Source organism: Pseudophryne corroboree, chromosome 4 (assembly GCF_028390025.1).
Source record: "Pseudophryne corroboree isolate aPseCor3 chromosome 4, aPseCor3.hap2, whole genome shotgun sequence".
Taxonomy (NCBI): domain Eukaryota; kingdom Metazoa; phylum Chordata; class Amphibia; order Anura; family Myobatrachidae; genus Pseudophryne; species Pseudophryne corroboree.
The window spans coordinates 151,368,280-151,393,606 of NC_086447.1; the positions used below are offsets into that span (position 1 = coordinate 151,368,280).

General features: G+C 47.4%; 1 protein-coding gene across 1 annotated transcript in view; it reads left to right on the plus strand.

The window, feature by feature from the left end:
- SH3YL1 (SH3 and SYLF domain containing 1) overlaps window positions 1–25,327 on the plus strand; it is a 297,391-nt gene that overhangs the window by 54,744 nt on the left and 217,320 nt on the right. The window contains exons 3-4 of the mRNA XM_063915498.1: window positions 6,447–6,560; window positions 7,376–7,440. Coding sequence (XP_063771568.1) covers window positions 6,447–6,560; window positions 7,376–7,440 — 179 coding nt within the window. The remainder of the gene's footprint in view (window positions 1–6,446; window positions 6,561–7,375; window positions 7,441–25,327) is intronic.

The following is a 25,327-nucleotide window of genomic DNA, read 5'->3' on the forward strand; positions in this document are numbered from 1 at the left end:
CACAGCCAAAATATGTAAATGCCCATTCCACAAGGAAGGTGGGCTCATCTTGGGCGGCTGCCCGAGGGGTCTCGGCTTTACAACTTTGCCGAGCGGCTATTTAGTCAGGGGCAAACACGTTTGTAAAATCCTACAAATTTGATACCCTGGCTAAGGAGGACCTGGAGTTCTCTCATTCGGTGCTGCAGAGTCATCCGCACTCTCCCGCCCGTTTGGGAGCTTTGGTATAATCCCCATGGTCCTTTCAGGAACCCCAGCATCCACTAGGACGATAGAGAAAATAAGAATTTACTTACCGATAATTCTATTTCTCGGAGTCCGTAGTGGATGCTGGGCGCCCATCCCAAGTGCGGATTATCTGCATTACTTGTACATAGTTACAAAAATCGGGTTATTATTGTTGTGAGCCATCTTTTCAGAGGCTCCGCTGTTATCATACTGTTAACTGGGTTCAGATCACAGGTTGTACAGTGTGATTGGTGTGGCTGGTATGAGTCTTACCCGGGATTCATAAATCCTTCCTTATTGTGTACGCTCGTCCGGGCACAGTACCTAACTGAGGCTTGGAGGAGGGTCATAGGGGGAGGAGCCAGTGCACACCACCTGATCCTAAAGCTTTACTTTTTGTGCCCTGTCTCCTGCGGAGCCGCTATTCCCCATGGTCCTTTCAGGAACCCCAGCATCCACTACGGACTCCGAGAAATAGAATTATCGGTAAGTAAATTCTTATTATATAGCGCTCTGGTGTGTGCTGGCAAACTCTCCCTCTGTCTCCCCAAAGGGCTAGTGGGGTCCTGTCCTCTATCAGAGCATTCCCTGTGTGTGTGCTGGGTGTCGGTACGATTGTGTCGACATGTATGAGGAGGAAAATGATGTGGAAGCAGAGCAATTGCCTGTGTTAGTGATGTCACCCCCTAGGGAGTCGACACCTGACTGGATGGTAGTAATTAAAGAATTACGTGACAATGTCAGCACTTTGCAAAAAACTGTTGACGACATGAGACAGCCGACAAATCAATTAGTGCCTGTTCAGGCGTCTCAGACACCGTCAGGGGCGCTAAAACGCCCGTTACCTCAGATGGTCGACACAGACCCTGACACGGATACTGAATCCAGTGTCGACGGTGACGAGACAAACGTAATGTCCAGTAGGGCCACACGTTACATGATCACGGCAATGAAGGAGGCATTGAACATTTCTGACACTACAAGTACCACAAAAAAGGGTATTATGTGGGGTGTGAAAAAACTACCAGTGGTTTTTCCTGAGTCAGATGAATTAAATGAGGTGTGTGATAAAGCGTGGGTTTCCCCCGATAAAAAACTGCTGATTTCTAATAAATTATTGGCACTATACCCTTTCCCGCCAGAGGTTAGGGCACGTTGGGAAACACCCCCTAGGGTAGATAAGGCGCTCACACGCTTATCAAAACAAGTGGCGTTACCGTCTCCTGATACGGCCGCTCTCAAGGAACCAGCTGATAGAAGGCTGGAAAATATCTTAAAAGGTATATACACACATACCGGTGTTATACTGCGACCAGCGATCGCCTCAGCCTGGATGTGCAGCGCTGGAGTGGCTTGGTCGGATTCCCTGACTGAAAATATTGATACCCTGGATAGGGACAGTATATTATTAACTATAGAGCATTTAAAGGATGCATTACTATATATGCGAGATGCACAGAGGGATATTTGCACCCTGGCATCTAGAGTAAGTGCGATGTCCATTTCTGCCAGAAGAACGCTATGGACGCGACAGTGGTCAGGTGATGCGGATTCCAAACGACATATGGAAGTATTGCCGTATAAAGGGGAGGAGTTATTTGGGGTCGGTCTATCGGACCTGGTGGCCACAGCAACGGCTGGAAAATCCACCTGTTTACCCCAGGTCACCTCTCAGCAGAAAAAGACACCGTCTTTTCAAACCCAGTCCTTTCGTCCCTATAAGGGCAAGAGGGAAAAAGGCCGCTCGTTCCTGCCCCGGGGCAGAGGAAGGGGAAAAAGACTGCACCATGCAGCCTCTTCCCAGGAGCAGAAGCCCTCCCCCGCTTCTGCCAAGTCCTCAGCATGACGCTGGGGCTCTGCAAGAAGACTCGGGCATGAAGTCTGCTCTACCAATGTCTCCCTCCGACAGGGAGGCAGTATTGGAAGCTATTCACAAGCTGTATTCCCAGCAGGTGATAATCAAGGTACCCCTCCTACAACAGGGAAAGGGGTATTATTCCACGCTGTTTGTGGTACCGAAGCCGGACGGCTCGGTGAGACCAATTTTAAATCTAAAATCTTTGAACACTTACATAAAAAGGTTCAAATTCAAGATGGAGTCACTCAGAGCAGTGATAGCGAACCTGGAAGAAGGGGACTATATGGTATCTCTAGACATCAAGGATGCTTATCTCCATGTCCCAATCTACCCTTCTCACCAAGGGTACCTCAGGTTTGTGATACAAAACTGTCATTATCAGTTTCAGACGCTGCCGTTTGGATTGTCCACGGCACCACGGGTCTTTACCAAGGTAATGGCCGAAATGATGATTCTTCTTCGAAGAAAAGGCGTATTAATTATCCCTTACTTGGACGATCTCCTGATAAGGGCAAGGTCCAGGGAACAGTTAGAGGTCGGAGTAGCACTATCTCAGGTAGTGCTACGTCAGCACGGGTGGATTCTAAATATCCCAAAATCACAGCTGATTCCAACAACACGTCTACTGTTCCTAGGGATGATTCTGGACACAGTCCAGAAAAAGGTTTTCTCCCGGAGGAGAAGGCCAGGGAGTTATCCGAGCTAGTCAGGAACCTCCTAAAACCAGGACAAGTGTCAGTGCATCAGTGCACGAGAGTCCTGGGAAAAATGGTGGCTTCTTACGAAGCGATTCCATTCGGAAGATTCCATGCAAGAACTTTTCAGTGGGATCTGCTGGACAAATGGTCCGGATCGCATCTTCAGATGCATCAGCGGATAACCCTGTCTCCAAGGACAAGGGTATCTCTCCTGTGGTGGTTACAGAAGACTCATCTTCTAGAGGGCCGCAGATTCGGCATTCAGGATTGGATGCTGGTAACCACGGATGCCAGCCTGAGAGGCTGGGGAGCAGTCACACAGGGAAGAAATTTCCAGGGCTTGTGGTCAAGCATGGAAACGTCTCTTCACATAAATATCCTAGAGCTAAGGGCCATTTACAATGCCCTAAGTCAAGCAAAGCCTCTGCTTCAGGGTCAACCGGTATTGATCCAGTCGGACAACATCACGGCTGTCGCCCACGTAAACAGACAGGGCGGCACAAGAAGCAGGAGGGCAATGGCAGAAGCTGCAAGGATTCTCCGCTGGGCGGAAAATCATGTGATAGCACTGTCAGCAGTGTTCATTCCGGGAGTGGACAACTGGGAAGCAGACTTCCTCAGCAGACACGACCTCCACCCGGGGGAGTGGGGACTTCATCCAGAAGTCTTCCAAGTGATTGTAAACCGTTGGGAAAAACCAAAGGTGGACATGATGGCGTCCCGTCTCAACAAGAAACTGGACAGATATTGCGCCAGGTCAAGGGACCCTCAGGCAATAGCGGTGGACGCTCTGGTAACTCCGTGGGTGTTCAAGTCGGTATATGTGTTCCCTCCTCTTCCTCTCATACCAAAAGTACTGAGAATCATAAGAAGGAGAGGAGTAAGAACGATACTCGTGGCTCCGGATTGGCCAAGAAGAACTTGGTACCCGGAGCTGCAAGAGATGCTCACGGAGGACCCGTTGCCTCTACCTCTAAGGAAGGACCTGCTCCAGCAGGGACCTTGTCTGTTCCAAGACTTACCGCGGCTGCGTTTGACGGCATGGCGGTTGAACGCCGGATCCTGAAGGAAAAAGGCATTCCAGATGAAGTCATCCCTACCCTGATCAAGGCCAGGAAGGATGTAACTGCAAAACATTATCATCGCATCTGGCGAAAATATGTTGCGTGGTGTGAGGCCAAGAAGGCCCCTACGGAGGAATTTCAACTGGGTCGTTTCCTACATTTCCTGCAAGCAGGATTGTCTATGGGCCTAAAATTAGGATCCATTAAGGTTCAAAATTCGGCCCTGTCGATCTTCTTCCAGAAAGAACTGGCTTCAGTGCCTGAAGTTCAGACGTTTGTCAAAGGGGTACTGCATATACAGCCTCCTTTTGTGCCTCCAGGGGCACCTTGGGATCTCAATGTAGTTTTAGGGTTCCTAAAATCACATTGGTTTGAACCACTTGCCACAGTGGATTTGAAATATCTCACATGGAAAGTGGTAATGCTGTTGGCCCTGGCTTCAGCCAGGCGCGTATCAGAATTGGCGGCTTTATCCTATAAAAGCCCTTACCTGATATTTCATTCGGATAGGGCGGAATTGAGGACTCGTCCTCAATTTCTCCCTAAGGTGGTTTCAGCGTTTCACATGAATCAACCTATTGTGGTACCTGTGGCTACTAGGGACTTGGAGGACTCCAAGTTGCTGGACGTAGTCAGGGCCCTGAAAATATATGTTTCCAGGACGGCTGGAGTCAGAAAATCTGACTCGCTGTTTATACTGTATGCACCCAACAAGCTGGGTGCTCCTGCTTCTAAGCAGACGATTGCTCGTTGGATTTGTAGTACAATTCAACTTGCACATTCTGTGGCAGGCCTGCCACAGCCAAAATCTGTAAAAGCCCATTCCACAAGGAAGGTGGGCTCATCTTGGGCGGCTGCCCGAGGGGTCTCGGCTTTGCAACTTTGCCGAGCAGCTACTTGGTCAGGGGCAAACACTTTTGCTAAATTCTACAAATTTGATACCCTGGCTGAGGAGGACCTGGAGTTCTCTCATTCGGTGCTGCAGAGTCATCAGCACTCTCCCGCCCGTTTGGGAGCTTTGGTATAATCCCCATGGTCCTTACGGAGTTCCCAGCATCCACTAGGACGTCAGAGAAAATAAGAATTTACTTACCGATAATTCTATTTCTCATAGTCCGTAGTGGATGCTGGGCGCCCATCCCAAGTGCGGATTGTCTGCAATACTTGTATATAGTTATTGTTACAAACAAATCGGGTTGTTTATTGTTGGAAGCCATCTTTTCAGAGGCTCCTACGGTTATCATACTGTTAACTGGGTTCAGATCACGAGTTGTACGGTGTGATTGGTGTGGCTGGTATGAGTCTTACCCGGGATTCAAGATCCTTCCTTATTATGTACGCTCGTCCGGGCACAGTATCTTAACTGAGGCTTGGAGGAGGGTCATAGGGGGAGGAGCCAGTGCACACCAGCTAGTCTAAAGCTTTTACTTTTTGTGCCCAGTCTCCTGCGGAGCCGCTATTCCCCATGGTCCTTACGGAGTTCCCAGCATCCACTACGGACTATGGGAAATAGAATTATCGGTAAGTAAATTCTTATTTTTTTATATATATATATATATATATATATATATGCACACACACGCGCGCGTAGAGGAACATAGTCAACAAGAACGTGAAAAGACAAAGGTTGGTAGTACCTGTGATGAAGCATCAGGAGACGAAAAAGGGAGTTTTTCTCTATTTTTCCCGATGATTCACAGATATTTTTTTATTTGTACGAAAGAGATCCAATTGGATACCCCATAAAAATAAATAAATAAAATTGTGCGAAAAACACACAGGTTCAGTGAAACCTGTGTGTTTTCGCCACCGAAGAACTGAAAAGCCAGCGTTTATCAGGGATTTTGTTTTGCCTGCCTAAGGCAGATGAAACAAAATCCTGATAAGCCGCAACGACCCGTCAGTGTCCCATACCCACTGGAGATGCAACAGACTGGGACTGCAGTGAAGGCGCCTGGGAGTTGGCACTCAGCGCTGTGACCCCCGCAGGGGAAGCTGGAGCAGCACCATGACCCACATGCCCCCAGTCACATGACGGGGGAAGAGATCACGTGACTGGGGAGCCAGAGCTATCTGCAGCAGGAGTTGTCAGGAGCCGGCACCCCGGTTCAGTAACACAAAAACCCCAATAAGATGCAGTTCGTGCCGGTTTATCGGGGATATTAGGATAGCCCCAGACGATAACATTACTTCGATTCCCCCAAGTAAAGCCCCCCCCCCTCCCCCACACTTCCCCCACAAAAAGAGAGACATATATAGTGTGGGTGTGGTGGTGTTTTTTTTTTTTTGTTTGTTTTTTGTTGCTTTTTGTATTTGCTCTTTTCTCTCTCATTCACTCACAAAGAGGTTAACGAGCAAATGAGCCAGATCAAAAGAAAGACAAAGGGGGTATGTACGAGGGTGTGAGAATCAAAGTAAAGGTTGATTTTTGCCATGCAAATGATTGCCACTTAATAAAAAACATTATAACTCATAAAATATCTCACTTTTCTGATTCTCAACCCCTATTACATTATCCATTTGTCTTTTGCTCATTTAGCTTATACATTTTTCAGTCTTTTTCTCCTCATTTTAAAATGTTACTATGCTTCCTCACAGCTCACGTCATTGCCAAAGCACAAGGCCTTGCCATTTTATCTGTAATAAAAGCCGGCTTTCTGGTGACTGCTCGAGGAGGAAGTGGAATAGTATTAGGTCGTCTTGCAGATGGAAGTAAGTAATTATATCTTGTGAGACCATAGCCTCTACACATTCATCACCCCAGCACAAAAAATGCTTTCAACAAATTTGATGGTCTAGGTTAAAAACGTAATACTACCAATCTACGCTTAAATCCTGTGATCCTAGCATGTGACCATTAATCTTATGTGCTCAATTAATGTATTTTTTTTAATCAGAATTTAAAAATGCTCACAAATCAAGTCCCAATAGAGAATGCAACCTACAATGTTTTTTTTTTTTCCTCCTGCATGAATACCAAACTCAGTGCATTTACTGCATGAGTAAGAGATATTAACTGAGCCTGATCGTGCTAGATAGCAACTCGAAGCTGCCAAATGTGTGGTTTTTACTTTGGAATTGCGTTGACTTCTAGAAGTGTTCTTGTCGGTTGTTTAATAGCTAAAAGTGTATTCTTAGAGACTCAGGGCCTAATGTAAGAGTTGATCGCAGCAGCAAACTTGTTACCAGATGGGCAAAACCATGTGCACTACGGGGGGGGGGGGGGGGGGGGGGGGGGGAGGATATAACATGTGCAGAGAGAGTTAGATTTGGGTGGGGTGTGTTCAAACAGAAATCTAAATTGTGGTGTAAAAATAAAGCAGCCAGTATTTACCCTGCACAGAAACAATATAACCCACCCAAATCTGACTCTCTCTGCGCAAGTTATATCTGCCCCACCTGCAGTGCACACCGTTTTGCCCAACAGCTAACAAACTTGTTGCTGCGATCAACTCTGCATTCCCCCCTCAGTTTCCTTGTTGCATTGTATATTGAATGTGCAATAATGTGGCATATATTTCCAATAGGATGGTCTGCTCCGTCTGCCATTGGTATAGCTGGACTTGGTGGTGGATTTGAAATTGGAATTGAAGTAAGTGTCAAAGTTACTGTAAACATGATGGGATTACCATTATACATGGTCGAGTCACATTATTATAGCCAGCTAAACGCTGTGTGCAGCATGGACAGCAGTTACACGTTTTATACACGTCTGGTTGTCCCCAGGTTAATTTTGACTTAGCTGCTACACTGTAGTGTGTCGGTTGGCTCTCATCTGTTTTACCTGCGACAGCAACGAGTGATATGTGTTCAGACAGCCTAACGCACACCTTATTTACCCACCAAGCCAGCGCACGACACGTGATGTACTAGATTGGCTACGTCAAATGTAATAGGCCCTACACACTGGGCGATTTGATTGAAAGATTTGAACGATCTCGTTCATTAATGAACGAGATAACGTTCATATCGTGCAGTGTGGAGGCACCAGCGATGAACGATGCGTGGCCCCGCGCTCTTTCATCGCTGGTTCCCCGTTGGCTATGCATGCAGGCCAATATGGACGATCTCGTCAATATTTGCCTGCAGTTCTATGGAGCCATGTGACGGGGGTAGTGAAGTAACTTCACTGCCCCCCAGCCGCCGGGTCGCCCGTCAGCCGTATCCGCCGTCTGGTAGCTCGGCGGCGGATCTTTAAATGTGTAGGGCCCATTAGCGGTGGTCATAATAATGTGACTCGACCGTGTATACGATCAGTATGAAGTTTCTGTTTCTATAAGCAGAGCAAAAAGTTCCGCACAGTAAAGGAATCTATATTTATTTTATATATAGCCGATTTTACCTTTATTTTGTAAATTATATATTCACTACAGGATGCGTCTCCTATATCGAAATGCTTGAGACCAAGAGCGTTTTGAATTTTGGCTGTATCTTTTTTTTTTTTTTTTTTCATACCATAATGAGATCTTGGGAATGGCACTCAAGTCTAAACATAGAAAACATTTCTATTTCATATACATCTCATACACATAGGCTGAAGGTCATTTTTGAAAATATTTTGAATTATTTTGTTCTTGAAACATAGGGCCTAATTCAGATCTGATCTCGGCAGCAAATGTGTTGGCTTATAGGCAAAGCCATGTGCACTGCAGGGAAGGCAGATATAACATGTGCAGAGAGTTAGATTTGGGTGGGGTGTGTTCAAACTAGAGATGTGCACCGGAAATTTTTTTGTGTTTTGGTTTTGGATTCTGTTCCGTGGCCGTGTTTTGGATTCGGACGTGTTTTGGTAAAACCTCCCTTAAAAATTTTTGTCGGATTCGGGTGTGTTTTGGATTCGGGTGTTTTTTTTGTTTGTTTTTTAAACGGCTTAAATCATAGAATTTGGGGGTAATTTTGATCCTATAGTATTATTATCCTCAATAACCATAATTTCCACTCATTTCCAGTCTATTCTGAACACCTCACAATATTATGCACTGTCCTACTATATACTGCTCACAATAATGCAGCACAGAGATAGTATACTTGACACAGAGCTGCAAGATACAGCAATGGCCTACTGTACTATACTATATGTATACTGCTGGTCACCAAAATGCTGCACTGTCCTACTATATACTGCTCACAATAATGCAGCACAGAGATAGTATACTTGAGACAGCTGCAAGATACAGCAATGGCCTACTGTACTGTACTATATGTATACTGCTGGTCACCAAAATGCTGCACTGTCCTACTATATACTCCTCACAATAATGCAGCACAGAGATAGTAGTATACTTGACACAGAGCTGCAAGATACAGCAATGGCCTACTGTACTGTACTACTATAATTATATACTGGTGGTCCCCACAATGCAGTACACTGAGCACAGATATTTGCAGTACACTGAGCACAGATATGGAGCGTTTTCAGGCAGAGAACGTAGAAATTTGCAGCACACTGAGCGCCGATATTTTCAGCACACTGAGGTCAGATACGAAGCTGTTCAGGGAGAGAACGCAGCCACGTCCTCTCCGTTCAATCTCCAATGCACGAGTTAAAATGGCGGCGACGCGTGGATAGAATACGAATCTCGCGAGAATCCGACAGCGGGATGACGACGTTCGGGTTAACCGAGCAAGGCGGGAAGATCCGAGGCTGCCTCGGAACCGTGTAAAAAAGGTGAAGTTCGGGGGGGTTCGGATCTCGACGAACCGAACCTGCTCATCTCTCTCTAGTTCAAACTGAAATCTAAATTGCAGTGTAAAAATAAAGCAGCCAGTATTTACCCTGCACGGAAAAAAAAAAGCCCATCCAAATCTAACTTTCTCTAACGTCCTAGTGGATGCTGGGGACTCCGAAAGGACCATGGGGAATAGCGGCTCCGCAGGAGACTGGGCACAAAGTAAAAGCTTTAGGACTAGCTGGTGTGCACTGGCTCCTCCCCCTATGACCCTCCTCCAAGCCTCAGTTAAGATTTTGTGCCCGAACGAGAAGGGTGCAATCTAGGTGGCTCTCCTGAGCTGCTTAGAGTAAAAGTTTAAATAGGTTTTTTTATTTTCAGTGAGACCTGCTGGCAACAGGCTCACTGCATCGAGGGACTAAGGGGAGAAGAAGCGAACTCACCTGCGTGCAGAGTGGATTGGGCTTCTTAGGCTACTGGACATTAGCTCCAGAGGGACGATCACAGGCCCAGCCATGGATGGGTCCCGGAGCCGCGCCGCCGGCCCCCTTACAGAGCCAGAAGAGTGAAGAGGTCCGGAAAATCGGCGGCAGAAGACGTCCTGTCTTCAATAAGGTAGCGCACAGCACCGCAGCTGTGCGCCATTGCTCTCAGCACACTTCACACTCCAGTCACTGAGGGTGCAGGGCGCTGGGGGGGGGCGCCCTGGGACGCAATGAAAATACCTTAAATGGCTAAAAATACATCACATATAGCTCCTGGGCTATATGGATGTATTTAACCCCTGCCAGTTTTCCACAAAAAAGCGGGAGAAAGGCCGCCGAAAAAGGGGCGGAGCCTATCTCCTCAGCACACTGGCGCCATTTTTTCCTCACAGCTCCGTTGGAGGAAGGCTCCCTGACTCTCCCCTGCAGTCCTGCACTACAGAAACAGGGTAAAACAAGAGAGGGGGGGCACTAAATTGGCATATTAATATATACAGCAGCTATATTAGGGAAAAACACTTATATAAGGTTATCCCTGTATATATATATATATAGCGCTCTGGTGTGTGCTGGCAAACTCTCCATCTGTCTCCCCAAAGGGCTAGTGGGGTCCTGTCCTCTGTCAGAGCATTCCCTGTGTGTGTGCTGTGTGTCGGTATGCTGTGTCGACATGTATGAGGAGGAAAATGGTGTGGAGGCGGAGCAATTGCCTGTGTTAGTGATGTCACCCCCTAGGGAGTCGACACCTGACTGGATGGTCTTATGGAAAGAATTACGTAATAGTGTCGGCACTTTACAAAAGACTGTTGACGACATGAGACAGCCGGCAAATCAGTTAATACCTGTACAGGCGTCTCAAACACCGTCAGGGGCTATAAAACGCCCGTTACCTCAGGTCGATACTGACACGGACACTGACTCCAGTGTCGACGGTGAGGAAACAAACGTATTTTCCAGTAGGGCCACACGTTACATGATCACGGCAATGAAGGAGGTTTTGAACATTTCTGATACTACAAGTACCACAAAAAAGGGTATTATGTGGGGTGTGAAAAAACTACCCGTAGTTTTTCCTGAATCAGATGAATTAAATGAGGTGTGTGATGAAGCGTGGGTTTCCCCCGATAAAAAACTGCTAATTTCTAAAAAATTATTGGCATTATACCCTTTCCCGCCAGAGGTTAGGGCGCGTTCGGAAACACCCCCTAGCGTAGATAAGGCGCTCACACGCTTATCAAAACAAGTGGCGTTACCGTCTCCTGATACGGCCGCCCTCAAGGAACCAGCTGATAGGAAGCTGGAAAATATCCTTAAAAGTATATACACACATACTGGTATTATACTGCGACCAGCAATCGCCTCAGCCTGGATGTGCAGTGCTGGGGTGGCTTGGTCGGATTCCCTGACTGAAAATATTGATACCCTGGACAGGGACAATATATTATTGACTATAGAGCATTTAAAGGATGCATTTCTATATATGCGAGATGCACAGAGGGATATTTGCACCCTGGCATCAAGAGTAAGTGCGATGTCCATTTCTGCCAGAAGAGGATTATGGACGCGACCGTGATCAGGGGATGCGGATTCCAAACGGCATATGGAAGTATTGCCGTATAAAGGGGAGGAGTTATTTGGGGTCGGTCTATCGGACCTGGTGGCCACGGCAACGGCTGGAAAATCCACCTTTTTACCCCAAGTCACCTCGCAGCAGAAAAAGATACCGTCTTTTCAGGCTCAGTCCTTTCGTCCCCATAAGGGCAAGCGGGCAAAGGCCACTCATATCTGCCCCGGGGCAGAGGAAGGGGAAAAAGACTGCAGCAAACAGCCTCTTCCCACGAACAGAAGCCCTCCCCCGCTTCTGCCAAGTCCTCAGCATGACGCTGGGGCCTTACAAGCGGACTCAGGCACGGTGGCGGCCAGTCTCAAGAATTTCAGCGCGCAGTGGGCTCACTCGCAAGTGGACCCCTGGATCCTGCAGGTAGTATCTCAGGGGTACAAATTGGAATTCGAGACGTCTCCCCCTCGCCGGTTCCTGAAGTCTGCTTTACCAACGTCTCCCCCCGACAGGGAGGCGGTATTGGAAGCCATTCACAAGCTGTATTCCCAGCAGGTGATAATCAAGGTACCCCTCCTACAACAGGGAAAGGGGTATTATTCCACGCTGTTTGTGGTACCGAAGCCGGACGGCTCGATGAGACCCATTTTAAATCTGAAATCCTTGAACACTTCCATAAAAAGGTTCAAGTTCAAGATGGAGTCACTCAGAGCAGTGATAGCGAACCTGGAAGAAGGGGACTATATGGTGTCTCTGGACATCAAGGATGCTTACCTCCATGTCCCAATTTGCCCTTCTCACCAAGGGTACCTCAGGTTTGTGGTACAGAACTGTCACTATCAGTTTCAGACGCTGCCGTTTGGATTGTCCACGGCACCCCGGGTCTTTACCAAGGTAATGGCCGAAATGATGATTCTTCTTCGAAGAAAAGGCGTCTTAATTATCCCTTACTTGGACGATCTCCTGATAAGGGCAAGGTCCAGAGAACAGTTAGAGGTCGGAGTAGCACTATCTCAAGTAGTACTACGACAGCACGGATGGATTCTAAATATTCCAAAATCGCAGCTGATTCCGACGACACGTCTGCTGTTCCTAGGGATGATTCTGGACACAGTACAGAAAAGGGTGTTTCTCCCGGAGGAGAAAGCCAAGGAGTTATCCGACCTAGTCAGAAACCTCCTAAGACCAGGCCAAGTGTCAGTACATCAATGCACAAGGGTCCTGGGAAAGATGGTGGCTTCTTACGAAGCGATTCCATTCGGCAGATTCCACGCAAGAACTTTTCAGTGGGATCTGCTGGACAAATGGTCCGGATCGCATCTTCAAATGCATCAGCGGATAACCCTGTCTCCAAGGACAAGGGTGTCTCTCCTGTGGTGGTTACAGAGTGCTCATCTCCTAGAGGGCCGCAGATTCGGCATTCAGGATTGGGTCCTGGTGACCACGGATGCCAGCCTGAGAGGCTGGGGAGCAGTCACACAGGGAAGAAATTTCCAGGGCTTGTGGTCAAGCATGGAAACGTCACTTCACATAAATATCCTGGAACTAAGGGCCATTTACAATGCCCTAAGTCAGGCAAGACCTCTGCTTCAGGGTCACCCGGTGTTGATCCAGTCGGACAACATCACGGCAGTCGCCCACGTAAACAGACAGGGCGGCACAAGAAGCAGGAGGGCAATGATGGAAGTGGCAAGGATTCTTCGCTGGGCGGAGAATTATGTGATAGCACTGTCAGCAGTGTTCATTCCGGGAGTGGACAACTGGGAAGCAGACTTCCTCAGCAGACACGATCTCCACCCGGGGGAGTGGGGACTTCACCCAGAAGTCTTCCACATGATTGTGAACCGTTGGGAAAAACCAAAGGTGGACATGATGGCGTCCCGCCTCAACAAAAAACTGGACAGATATTGCGCCAGGTCAAGGGACCCTCAGGCAATAGCTGTGGACGCTCTGGTAACACCGTGGGTGTACCAGTCAGTGTATGTGTTCCCTCCTCTTCCTCTCATACCAAAAGTACTGAGAATCATAAGAAGGAAAGGAGTAAAGACTATACTCGTGGCTCCGGATTGGCCAAGAAGGACTTGGTACCCGGAAATTCAAGAGATGCTCACGGAAGACCCGTGGCCTCTACCTCTAAGAAAGGACCTGCTCCAGCAGGGACCATGTCTGTTCCAAGACTTACCGCGGCTGCGTTTGACAGCATGGCGGTTGAACGCCGGATCCTGAAGGAAAAAGGCATTCCGGATGAAGTCATCCCTACACTGATCAAAGCCAGGAAGGATGTAACCATACAACATTATCACCGTATTTGGCGTAAATATGTTGCGTGGTGCGAGGCCAGGAAGGCCCCTACAGAGGAATTTCAACTGGGTCGTTTCCTGCATTTCCTGCAAACAGGACTGTCTATGGGCCTCAAGTTAGGGTCCATTAAGGTTCAAATTTCGTCCCTGTCAATATTCTTCCAAAAAGAACTGGCTTCTGTTCCTGAAGTTCAGACGTTTGTCAAGGGAGTACTACATATACAGCCTCCTTTTGTGCCTCCAGTGGCACCTTGGGATCTCAATGTAGTTTTGGGATTCCTAAAATCACATTGGTTTGAACCACTCACCACTGTGGACTTAAAATATCTCACATGGAAAGTGGTAATGCTGTTAGCCCTGGCTTCAGCCAGGCATGTCTCAGAATTGGCGGCTTTATCCTATAAAAGCCCTTACCTAATTTTTCATACGGACAGGGCAGAATTGAGGACTCGTCCTCAATTTCTTCCTAAGGTGGTTTCAGCATTTTACTTAAACCAGCCTATTGTGGTGCCTGCGGCTACTAGGGACTTGGAGGATTCCAAGTTGCTGGACGTAGTCAGGGCCCTGAAAATATATGTTTCCAGGACGGCTGGAGTCAGAAAATCTGATTCGCTGTTTATCCTGTATGCACCCAACAAGCTGGGTGCTCCTGCTTCTAAGCAGACGATTGCTCGTTGGATTTGTAGTACAATTCAGCTTGCACATTCTGTGGCAGGCCTGCCACAGCCAAAATCTGTAAAAGCCCATTCCACACAGAAAGTGGGCTCATCTTGGGCGGCTGCCCGAGGGGTCTCGGCTTTACAACTTTGCCGAGCAGCTACTTGGTTTGGGGCAAACACGTTTGCTAAATTCTACAAATTTGATACCCTGGCTGAGGAGGACCTGGAGTTCTCTCATTCGGTGCTGCAGAGTCATCCGCACTCTCCCGCCCGTTTGGGAGCTTTGGTATAATCCCCATGGTCCTTTCGGAGTCCCCAGCATCCACTAGGACGTTAGAGAAAATAAGAATTTACTTACCGATAATTCTATTTCTCATAGTCCGTAGTGGATGCAGGGCGCCCATCCCAAGTGCGGATTGTCTGCATTACTTGTACATAGTTATTGTTACAAAAATCGGGTTATTGTTGTTGTGAGCCATCTTTTCAGAGGCTCCTTCTGTTATCATGCTGTTAACTGGGTTCAGATCACAAGTTGTACGGTGTGATTGGTGTGGCTGGTATGAGTCTTACCCGGGATTCAAAATCCTTCCTTATTGTGTACGCTCGTCCGGGCACAGTATCCTAACTGAGGCTTGGAGGAGGGTCATAGGGGGAGGAGCCAGTGCACACCAGCTAGTCCTAAAGCTTTTACTTTGTGCCCAGTCTCCTGCGGAGCCGCTATTCCCCATGGTCCTTTCGGAGTCCCCAGCATCCACTACGGACTATGAGAAATAGAATTATCGGTAAGTAAATTCTTATTATCTCTGCAAATGTTATATCTGCCACACCTGCAGTGCACATGGTTTTGCCCATTAGAGAGAGATTTTACTGCTGTACTCGGGTCTGAATTAGGCCCAATGTTTCTGCACATTGAGCCATCAGAAAGCAAGGGTGTCACTATCTTGAGTCGCACACAAAAGGTTACATATTTCGGATATGGGGGGGGAGACTCCACCTATAACTTTTTTTTTTTTTTTTCTTTGTATAAGGATTTATTTCTGCTGAAAGAGCAGCATCCACCCTGTAGAAGATTTGTGAAAGTCCTCATGACCCTTGGGATACCCATCACTCCACCTGCCCTGGATGTATTCTCCAAGTCATTACAGACTGGGAAATATTAGATCTGTACAGGACTCAGACCTGGTGTTGGCTGAGTATACTGTAGATTACAGAATTCTCCATGCTTCTAGGCAGACTCTAGAGGTGTATCTCCAGTACTGCTATAGTCCCTGGTTCCGATTCCCAACATTGTTCTCATTGGAGTGATGGGAGCTACATGTTTAATAATAATCGTTTATTTTTGTCAAAACGAAGATTATAAGTATTCCATAATTTTTGCATGATTTCTGGACATTAGTCCTGAACAATTTCAAGGTTACCTGTGGTTTATAGACAACCCTAAAGTTGTGTTTTTTTTTTTTTTTTTTTTTTATGACCCACATTCTTGGAAGCGTTTAAAAGAGTTGTATCCCTTTTACACCAAAACACGGTTACAACCCGGGTCAGGCCCCATTTACACTGCACCTTCAACCCTGGTTTTTCCTGGGTCGGCCCCATTCAAACTGAACCAGTGTCTGCTCTGCATGTCACTCACAGAGACTACAGTGAGGCGGACCTCCTGCATACACATCCAACCGGCAGCTCTTAAGCATAACCCGGGTCGGACTGTGCACTCTGCAGCATAACCGTGGTGGTTCTGTGTCAAACCCTGCTCGCTACCTGGGTTGGATTCCCGAGTGACTCGGGGACCCTTTTACACTGAGCCGCGACTAGGGTCGACCAAACTATAACCCGGGTTATTGCGTCAGTGTAAAAGGGTTGGAAGAGAATGCTATAACTGTTGCTGATAAAAGGAAAAACATTAGCGTACCAGGAGGTCATTGCCCATTAGGGGATGTAGTTATGTGCTAGTCACAATACCGGCACCTACCTCCCGACCCCTTACTATGCCGCGGTCACACATACCCAACTCCCAATTAGGGCTTGCAGTCTACATCTTTAGTTGTATAACATTTTTCTTTTGTCCTGATCTGAGGTTTATTTTTAATGTTGAACTGTAACATGGTATCGTTAACTCGTACATCCCTATTTCTCTGACGTCCTAGTGGATGCTGGGGACTCCGTAAGGACCATGGGGAATAGCGGCTCCGCAGGAGACTGGGCACAGCTAAGAAAGATTTAGGACTACCTGGTGTGCACTGGCTCCTCCCACTATGACCCTCCTCCAGACTTCAGTTAGAATCCTGTGCCCGGCTGAGCTGGATGCACACTAGGGGCTCTCCTGAGCTCCTAGAGAGAAAGTATATTTTAGGTTTTTTATTTTACAGTGAGATCTGCTGGCAACAGACTCACTGCAGCGAGGGCCTAAGGGGAGAAGAAGCGAACCTACCTAACTGGTGGTAGCTTGGGCTTCTTAGGCTACTGGACACCATTAGCTCCAGAGGGATCGACCGCATGGAACCGGCCATTGGTGTTTGGTCCCGGAGCCGCGCCGCCGGCCCCCTTACAGAGCCAGAAGCAAGAAGAATCCGGAAAATCGGCGGCAGAAGACATCAGTCTTCACCAAGGTAGCGCACAGCACTGCAGCTGTGCGCCATTGCTCCTCATACACACTTCACACTCCGGTCACTGAGGGTGCAGGGTGCTGGGGGGAGGCGCCCTGAGAAGCAATAAATACACCTTGGCTGGCAAATATATCACAATATATAGCCCCAGAGGCTATATATGTGATAAATACTCCTGCCAGAATCCATAAAAAAGCGGTAGAAAAGTCCGCCGAAAAAGGGGCGGAGCTATCTCCCTCAGCACACTGGCGCCATTTCTCCCTCACAGCTCCGCTGGAAGGAAGCTCCCTGGCTCTCCCCTGCAGTCTACACTACAGAAAAGGGTAAAAAAGAGAGGGGGGGGCACTAAATTTAGGCGCAATATACATATAGCAGCTATAAGGGGATATAATTTAGTTAATCCCTGATTTATATAGCGCTCTGGTGTGTGCTGGCATACTCTCTCTCTGTCTCCCCAAAGGGCTTGGTGGGGTCCTGTCTTCTGTCAGAGCATTCCCTGTGTGTGTGCGGTGTGTCGGTACGGCTGTGTCGACATGTTTGATGAGGAGACTTATGTGGAGGAGGAGCAGGTGCCTATAAATGTATTGTCACCCCCTGCGGGGCAGACACCGGAGTGGATGGACTTGTGGAAGGAATTACGCGAAAGTGTCGACTCCTTACATAAAAAATTTGACGACATGCCAAATGCGGGGCAGCCGGCTTCTCAGCCCGTGCCTGCCCAGACGTCTCAAAAGTCATCAGGGGCTCTAAAACGCCCGCTACCTCAGATGGCAGACACAGATGTCGACACGGATACTGATACCAGTGTCGACGACGAAGAGACTAATGTAATGTCCAATAGGGCCACTCGTTATATGTTTGAGGCAATGAAATATGTTTTACACATTTCTGAGGTGACCCCAGGTACCACAAAAAAGGGTATTATGTTTGGGGAGAAAAAACTACCAGTAGTTTTTCCCCCTTCTGAAGAATTGAATGAAGTGTGTGAACTAGCGTTGGCTTCCCCCGATAAGAAATTGGTAATTTCAAAAAAATTACTAATGGCGGACCCTTTCCCGCCAGAGGATAGGTCACGTTGGGAAACACCCCTTAGGGTGGATAAAGCACTTACGCGCATATCAAAAAAGGTGGCACTGCCGTCCCAGGATACGGCCGCCCTAAAGGAACCTGCTGACAGAAAGCAGGAGGCTCTCCAGAAAGCTATATATACACACACTGGTATTATACTGAGACCAGCTATTGCCTCAGCATGGATGTGCAGTGCTGCAGCTGCATGGTCAGACTCCCTGTCAGAAAACATTGACACCCTAGACAGGGACACTATATTGCTAAACGTAGAGCATATTAAAGACGCTGTCTTTTACATAAGAGATGCACAGAGGGATATTTGCCGGCTGGCATCAAAAATAAGTGCACTGTCCATTTGTGCCAGGAGAGGGTTATGGACCCGGCAGTGGACAGGTGATGCAGATTCTAAAAGGCACATGGAAGTTTTGCCTTATAAGGGTGAGGAGTTGTTCGGGGATGGTCTTTCAGACTTAGTGTCCACAGCAACAGCTGGGAAGTAAGCATTTTTGCCACATGTCCCCTCACAACCAAAGAGAGCACCGTATTATCAGGTGCAGTCCTTTCGCCCCCAAAAGAGCAGACGGGTTAGAGGCGCGTCCTTTCTGCCCAGAGGCAGAGGTAGGGGAAAAAAGCTGCAGCATACAGCCACTTCCCAGGAACAAAAGTCCTTCCCCGCGTCTTCTGATAAGTCCGCCGCATGACGCTGGGGCTCAGCAGGCGGAGCCAGGTACGGTGGGGGGCCGTCTCAAAAACTTCAGCAATCAGTGGGCTCGCTCACAGGTAGATCCCTGGATCCTTCAAGTGGTATCTCAGGGGTACAGGCTGGAATTCGAGACATCCCCCCCCCCCCGCCGTTTCCTCAAATCTGCCTTACCAACGACTCCTTCAGAAAGGGAGGCTGTGTTAGAGGCAATTCACAAGCTGTATTCCCAGCAGGTGATAGTCAAGGTGTCCCTACTTCAACAAGGACGGGGTTACTATTCCACAATGTTTGTGGTACCGAAACCGGGCGGTTCGGTGAGACCCATTTTAAATTTGAAATCCTTGAACACATATTTAAGAAAATTCAAGTTCAAGATGGAATCGCTCAGGGCGGTTATTGCAAGCCTGGAAGAGGGAGATTACATGGTATCTCTGGACATCAAGGATGCTTACCTGCATGTCCCCATTTACCATCCTCACCAGGAGTACCTCAGATTTGTGGTGCAGGATTGTCATTACCAATTCCAGACGTTGCCGTTTGGCCTGTCCACGGCACCGAGGGTATTTACCAAGGTAATGGCTGAAATGATGATACTCCTTCGGAAAAAGGGAGTTTTAATTATCCCATACTTGGACGATCTCCTGATAAGGGCGAGGTCCAGAGAGCAGTTGTTGGTCGGCGTAGCATTATCTCAGGAGGTGCTACACCAGGACGGTTGGATTCTGAATATTCCAAAGTCTCAGCTGGTTCCGGCGACACGTCTACTGTTCCTGGGGATGATTCTGGACACAGTCCAGAAAAAAGTTTCTCCCAGAGGAGAAAGCCAAGGAGCTGTCATCTCTAGTGAGAGGCCTCCTGATACCAAAACGGGTGTCGGTGCATCATTGCACGCGAGTCCTGGGAAAGATGGTAGCTTCCTACGAAGCGATTCCATTCGGCAGGTTCCATGCCAGAACCTTTCAGTGGGACCTGTTGGACCAATGGTCCGGATCGCATCTTCAAATGCATCGGTTGATAACCCTGTCTCCAAGGACCAGGGTGTCTCTGCTGTGGTGGCTGCAGAGTGCTCATCTCAGAGAGGGTCGCAGATTCGGCATACAGGACTGGGTCCTGGTGACCACGGTTGCCAGCCTTCGGGGCTGGGGTGCAGTCACACGGGGAAGAAACTTCCAAGGACTTTGGTCAAGTCAGGAGACTTCCCTACACATAAATGTTCTGGAACTGAGGGCCATTTACAATGCCCTAAGTCAAGCAAGGCCCCTGCTTCAAAACCAGCCGGTTCTGATCCAGTCAGACAACATCACGGCAGTCGCCCATGTAAATCGACAGGGCGGCACAAGAAGCAGGACGGCGATGGCAGAAGCCACAAGGATTCTCCGATGTGCGGAAAATCACGTGTTAGCACTGTCAGCAGTGTTCATTCCGGGAGTGGACAACTGGGAAGCAGACTTCCTCAGCAGGCACTACCTCTACCCGGGAGAGTGGGGACTTCATCCAGAAGTCTTCCAACTGATTGTAAACCGTTGGGAAAAGCCACAGGTGGACATGATGGCGTCCCGCTTAAACAAAAAGCTAGAAAAATATTGCGCCAGGTCAAGAGACCCTCAGGCGATAGCTGTAGACGCTCTAGTGACACCGTGGGTGTACCGGTCGGTTTATGTGTTCCCTCCTCTTCCTCTCATACCCAAGGTACTGAGGATAATAAAGAAAAGAGGAGTAAGAACTATTCTCATTGTTCCAGATTGGCCAAGAAGGTCTTGGTACCCGGAACTTCAAGAATTAATCTCAGAGGACCCATGGCCTCTGCCGCTCAGACAGGACCTGCTGCTGCAGGGGCCCTGTCTGTTCCAAGACTTACCGCAGCTGCGTTTAACGGCATGGCGGTTGAACACCGGATCCTAAAAGAAAAGGGTATTCCGGAGGAAGTCATTCCTACGCTTATTAAAGCTAGAAAAGATGTAACTGTACAACATTATCACCGCATATGGCGAAAATATGTTGCGTGGTGTGAGGCCAGGAAGGCCCCAACGGAGGAATTCCAGCTAGGTCGATTTCTGCACTTCCTACAGTCAGGGGTGACTATGGGCCTAAAACTGGGTTCCATTAAGGTCCAGATTTCGGCTCTGTCGATTTTCTTCCAAAAAGAACTGGCTTCACTGCCTGAAGTTCAGACATTTGTCAAGGGAGTGCTGCATATTCAGCCTCCTTTTGTGCCTCCAGTGGCACCGTGGGACCTCAACGTGGTGTTGGGTTTCCTAAAGTCACATTGGTTTGAGCCACTCAAAACCGTGGATTTAAAATATCTCACGTGGAAAGTGGTCATGCTTTTGGCCTTGGCTTCGGCAAGGCGTGTGTCAGAATTGGCGGCTTTGTCATGTAAAAGCCCCTATTTGATTTTCCATATGGATAGGGCAGAATTGAGGACTCGTCCCCATTTTCTTCCTAAGGTGGTATCAGCTTTTCACTTGAACCAACCTATCGTGGTGCCTGCGGCTACTAGGGACTTGGAGGACTCCAAGTTACTGGACGTAGTCAGGGCCTTGAAAATTTATGTTTCCAGGACGGCTGGAGTCAGGAAGACTGACTCGCTATTTATCCTGTATGCACCAAACAAGATGGGTGCTCCTGCTTCAAAGCAGACTATTGCTCGCTGGATTTGTAGCACAATTCAGCTTGCGCATTCTGTGGCTGGCCTGCCGCAGCCTAAATCTGTAAAAGCCCATTCCACGAGGAAAGTGGGCTCTTCTTGGGCGGCTGCCCGAGGGGTCTCGGCTTTACAACTTTGCCGAGCTGCTACTTGGTCAGGGGCAAACACGTTTGCAAAATTCTACAAATTTGATACCCTGGCTGAGGAGGACCTTGAGTTCTCTCATTTGGTGCTGCAGAGTCATCCGCACTCTCCCGCCCGTTTGGGAGCTTTGGTATAATCCCCATGGTCCTTACGGAGTCCCCAGCATCCACTAGGACGTCAGAGAAAATAAGATTTTACTCACTGGTAAATCTATTTCTCGTAGGCCGTAGTGGATGCTGGGCGCCCGTCCCAAGTGCGGACTGTCTGCAATACTTGTATATAGTTATTGTTAACTACAAGGGTTATTGTTGAGCCATCTTTTGAGAGGCTCTGTTGTGTTCATACAGTTAACTGGGTATATTATCACGAGTTATACGGTGTGATTGGTGTGGCTGGTATGAGTCTTACCCGGGATTCAAAATCCTTCCTTATTGTGTCAGCTCTTCCGGGCACAGTATCCTTACTGAAGTCTGGAGGAGGGTCATAGTGGGAGGAGCCAGTGCACACCAGGTAGTCCTAAATCTTTCTTAGCTGTGCCCAGTCTCCTGCGGAGCCGCTATTCCCCATGGTCCTTACGGAGTCCCCAGCATCCACTACGGACTACGAGAAATAGATTTACCGGTGAGTAAAATCTTATTATCAGCTTTGTGACGAGCACAAGGGAAAGTATAGTAAAGTGTCATTACACCTCATTATTTCATAGTTATCCATTGATCTGTCATTAAAGAAGTGAAATGCACACACAGCACTGAGGATCATGTTCTGACACTGGAGTGAACGCTGTCTGTGGGACTCGGCAGGAATAGTCCTCGTCATCCTGCGGGTGACTGTAATGAAGTGACAGGTTGCTCATTGCAATTTTATCTGAAGCAACTCACCCCCATGGCTATGCCAATAAGTCCTTACAATTGATTGAGAAGTAATGAAACATTGAGTATATTGTGTTTGATGTGATTGGATATGTTACCTGGCAACACGGACAGTGTAATGGTAAGCATTACTGCCTCACAGGACTGAGGTCATAGGTTCAATTCCCACTGTGGCCATAACTGTGTGGAGTTTATATGTTCTCCCCTTGCTTGTGTGGGGTTTCTTCGTGTTCTCCAGTTTCCTCCCCCCACAATCCAAAAATACACTCCAAAGAAAAATTAACCCTAGTATAAAATGTGTGTACCTGTTCATGTGGTAGAGAATATAGATTGTATGCTCCACTGGGGCAGAAACTGCTGTGAATGGCCAAATCTCTGTAAAGCGCTGCGGAATATGTGTGTGCTATATAAATGACTGGTAATAAAATTACCTGGATGGTGTTTAGCGGATGTTATGTCACTGAAACAAGACTCCTGTGCTCTGGACAGCTTACTGTAATTTAAATAAATGCATTCTGTGTGATCTGCATATTTAATATAAGTATACTAGAGGGGGGAATGTGCTGTGCAGGGCATATCATGCTACACACAAGTGTCCGTTTTCCCATATATGTATTGGGCCCTTGTATGACCCGCGTCCCACAGTGTAACATTAGTATTGTGCCTAACATGGCTGCTGCATCTGGTACGTTTGTGGACCTGATGATTTTGATGGGAACTAGCCTCGTGAATTGTTCTGTCGCATTGCATTGTGATTAAGACACACATTCGCACACAAAAAAAAAAAAAAAGACGCCCTGCACAAGGCTAGACATACAGGACCTTGAAAGTAGAGAAAGGGTGTTTGGTGCAAGTGCATCAGTAGTCTTGAGGACACATCTCTTTTTACGCTTGCTGCTGACTGCATAACCAGCAGTTGCGTAGACACAGCTTCACTGAACCTTTGCTTACATGAAAACGTCCCATTGTAGCCCAGTGAGGTCTCTTCCGTTTCATATGAAGATACAATTGTGCGCAGAAGACACTCCGCAAACAGGTTTACACACCTGAGAATGCAGTCTCGGGCACACACTATTATTAAATCTACCCCTCACACTTCACATCAATACTGCTTTTACTGTATTGCGAACAGTTACTTTATCACAGTTATATAGAGCAGGCCACCCTCTCCTGCATAGCCTCTCAGTGTGTGTGTGGTTTTGTGTTTTGCTTGTTTATTTATTTATTTATTTCATTCTAGACCTGTGCAATGAATTTGCTTTTTTTTTTTTAGTTTTTAAACACGTACTTAGAGGGCACTATGCCCTAAATGTGAGTTGCTTTTTTTTTTTTTTCTTTCAAAGTACACTTACTGTACCATCATTTTGTTGTTTTGACATTATATAGAAGGTACTTAGTTGTTAAGTTCAAGTTATTTTCCTCTTTACTGAACTCTTCCTTTTTAATTTTCATTGTGACTTATTGCTGTGTTCCTTATTATCCTTATTCCTTACTGTAAGTATGTCTCTTCTAAAAGTTGCTCAAACATTTGACTGTAATCTGCTGATCTTTCTTATTTTAAATAAGTTGTGTTTTGCTTTAGTGATTCTTTTCTATCCCCAACAAGAGACCATTTACTGGGGTAAACACTGACATTCCCATCCAATTATGTCCTATGCCTCATTTGCGTAGGTTTTCTACCTGACTTTTTTTATTTTTTTATTATTACTATAACTTTTTTTTTTATCTTCTTACCTCTGTCCTTGTTCCCTCTGCCTTTTTTATTTATTTATTTTATTACCAGTTACGAGGGTGTGCAATAAGTTTCTGGATGCACAAAAAGTATTCTTTTTACAGAGTGAACATTACAAGTATTCACCGGAGGAAGCTATACAAAATTGCATGCGCTTAAACTTCGTGAAACAACTGGACCAGTCCAAAGCAGGTATGTCTTCTACATTTTGGATGAAGGTCTCCACTGCAGCTTCTGGGGACTCAAAACACTTTCCACGTATCTTGCGCTTGATTTGTGGTTTGGACTGTATGGCAGATGACCATGCTCCTGAATGCATTCATAGGTCAGAAAATCCACCACTTTCCTGGACTTGTGGGCAGGTGAATTGTTATGGAGAAGGGCAACATGAGCGCGAGTTCTTGGACGGCACCTGGAAATGGCTTCTAGCACTCGCTGCAGGCATTGCTTGTCGTACCAATCCCCAGTAACGGTGCGCTGCTGCACAAGTGGTACGGTAGCTACATTACCAGTCTTGGCCACAGAAACAGACACCATTTGCTTGGCTGCACTGCTCTCACGTTGGAACTTCTGTGGCAGTGCACCTGCAACTGGGATCCAATGGGCCGACTCTTCTTTGGTCTCCTGGGTCGAAACTGTAGATCCAGGATTCATTGCCATTTATGATCTCCCAGATAGCGTTTGAGTGACCGCCATCAAACCTGGCCAACATGTTGCGGCACCAAGTCACCCGAGCCTCCAACTAATCTCGAGTCAGCTGATGGGGAATCCTTGCTCAGGCCAAGATTTTCGTGGTCTCTCAAGCGGATAGATCCTAATGAGATGCCTATCTCCTTCTCGAACTGGACCATGGTCACCCTGGTGTTTTACCTTAACTATGGCCCGCATGGCAACAACGTTGTCCTTGGTGATGTCGGACACAGCGCTCACCGTCTTCCAGGGATAGTCTCCCGCACTGAAATTCTGCAAACCACTTAAATACAGTGGTTTGGGATGGTGCTTCCTCCCAAAAAGCAACTCTCCTGCTGTTGCAGACCACTCT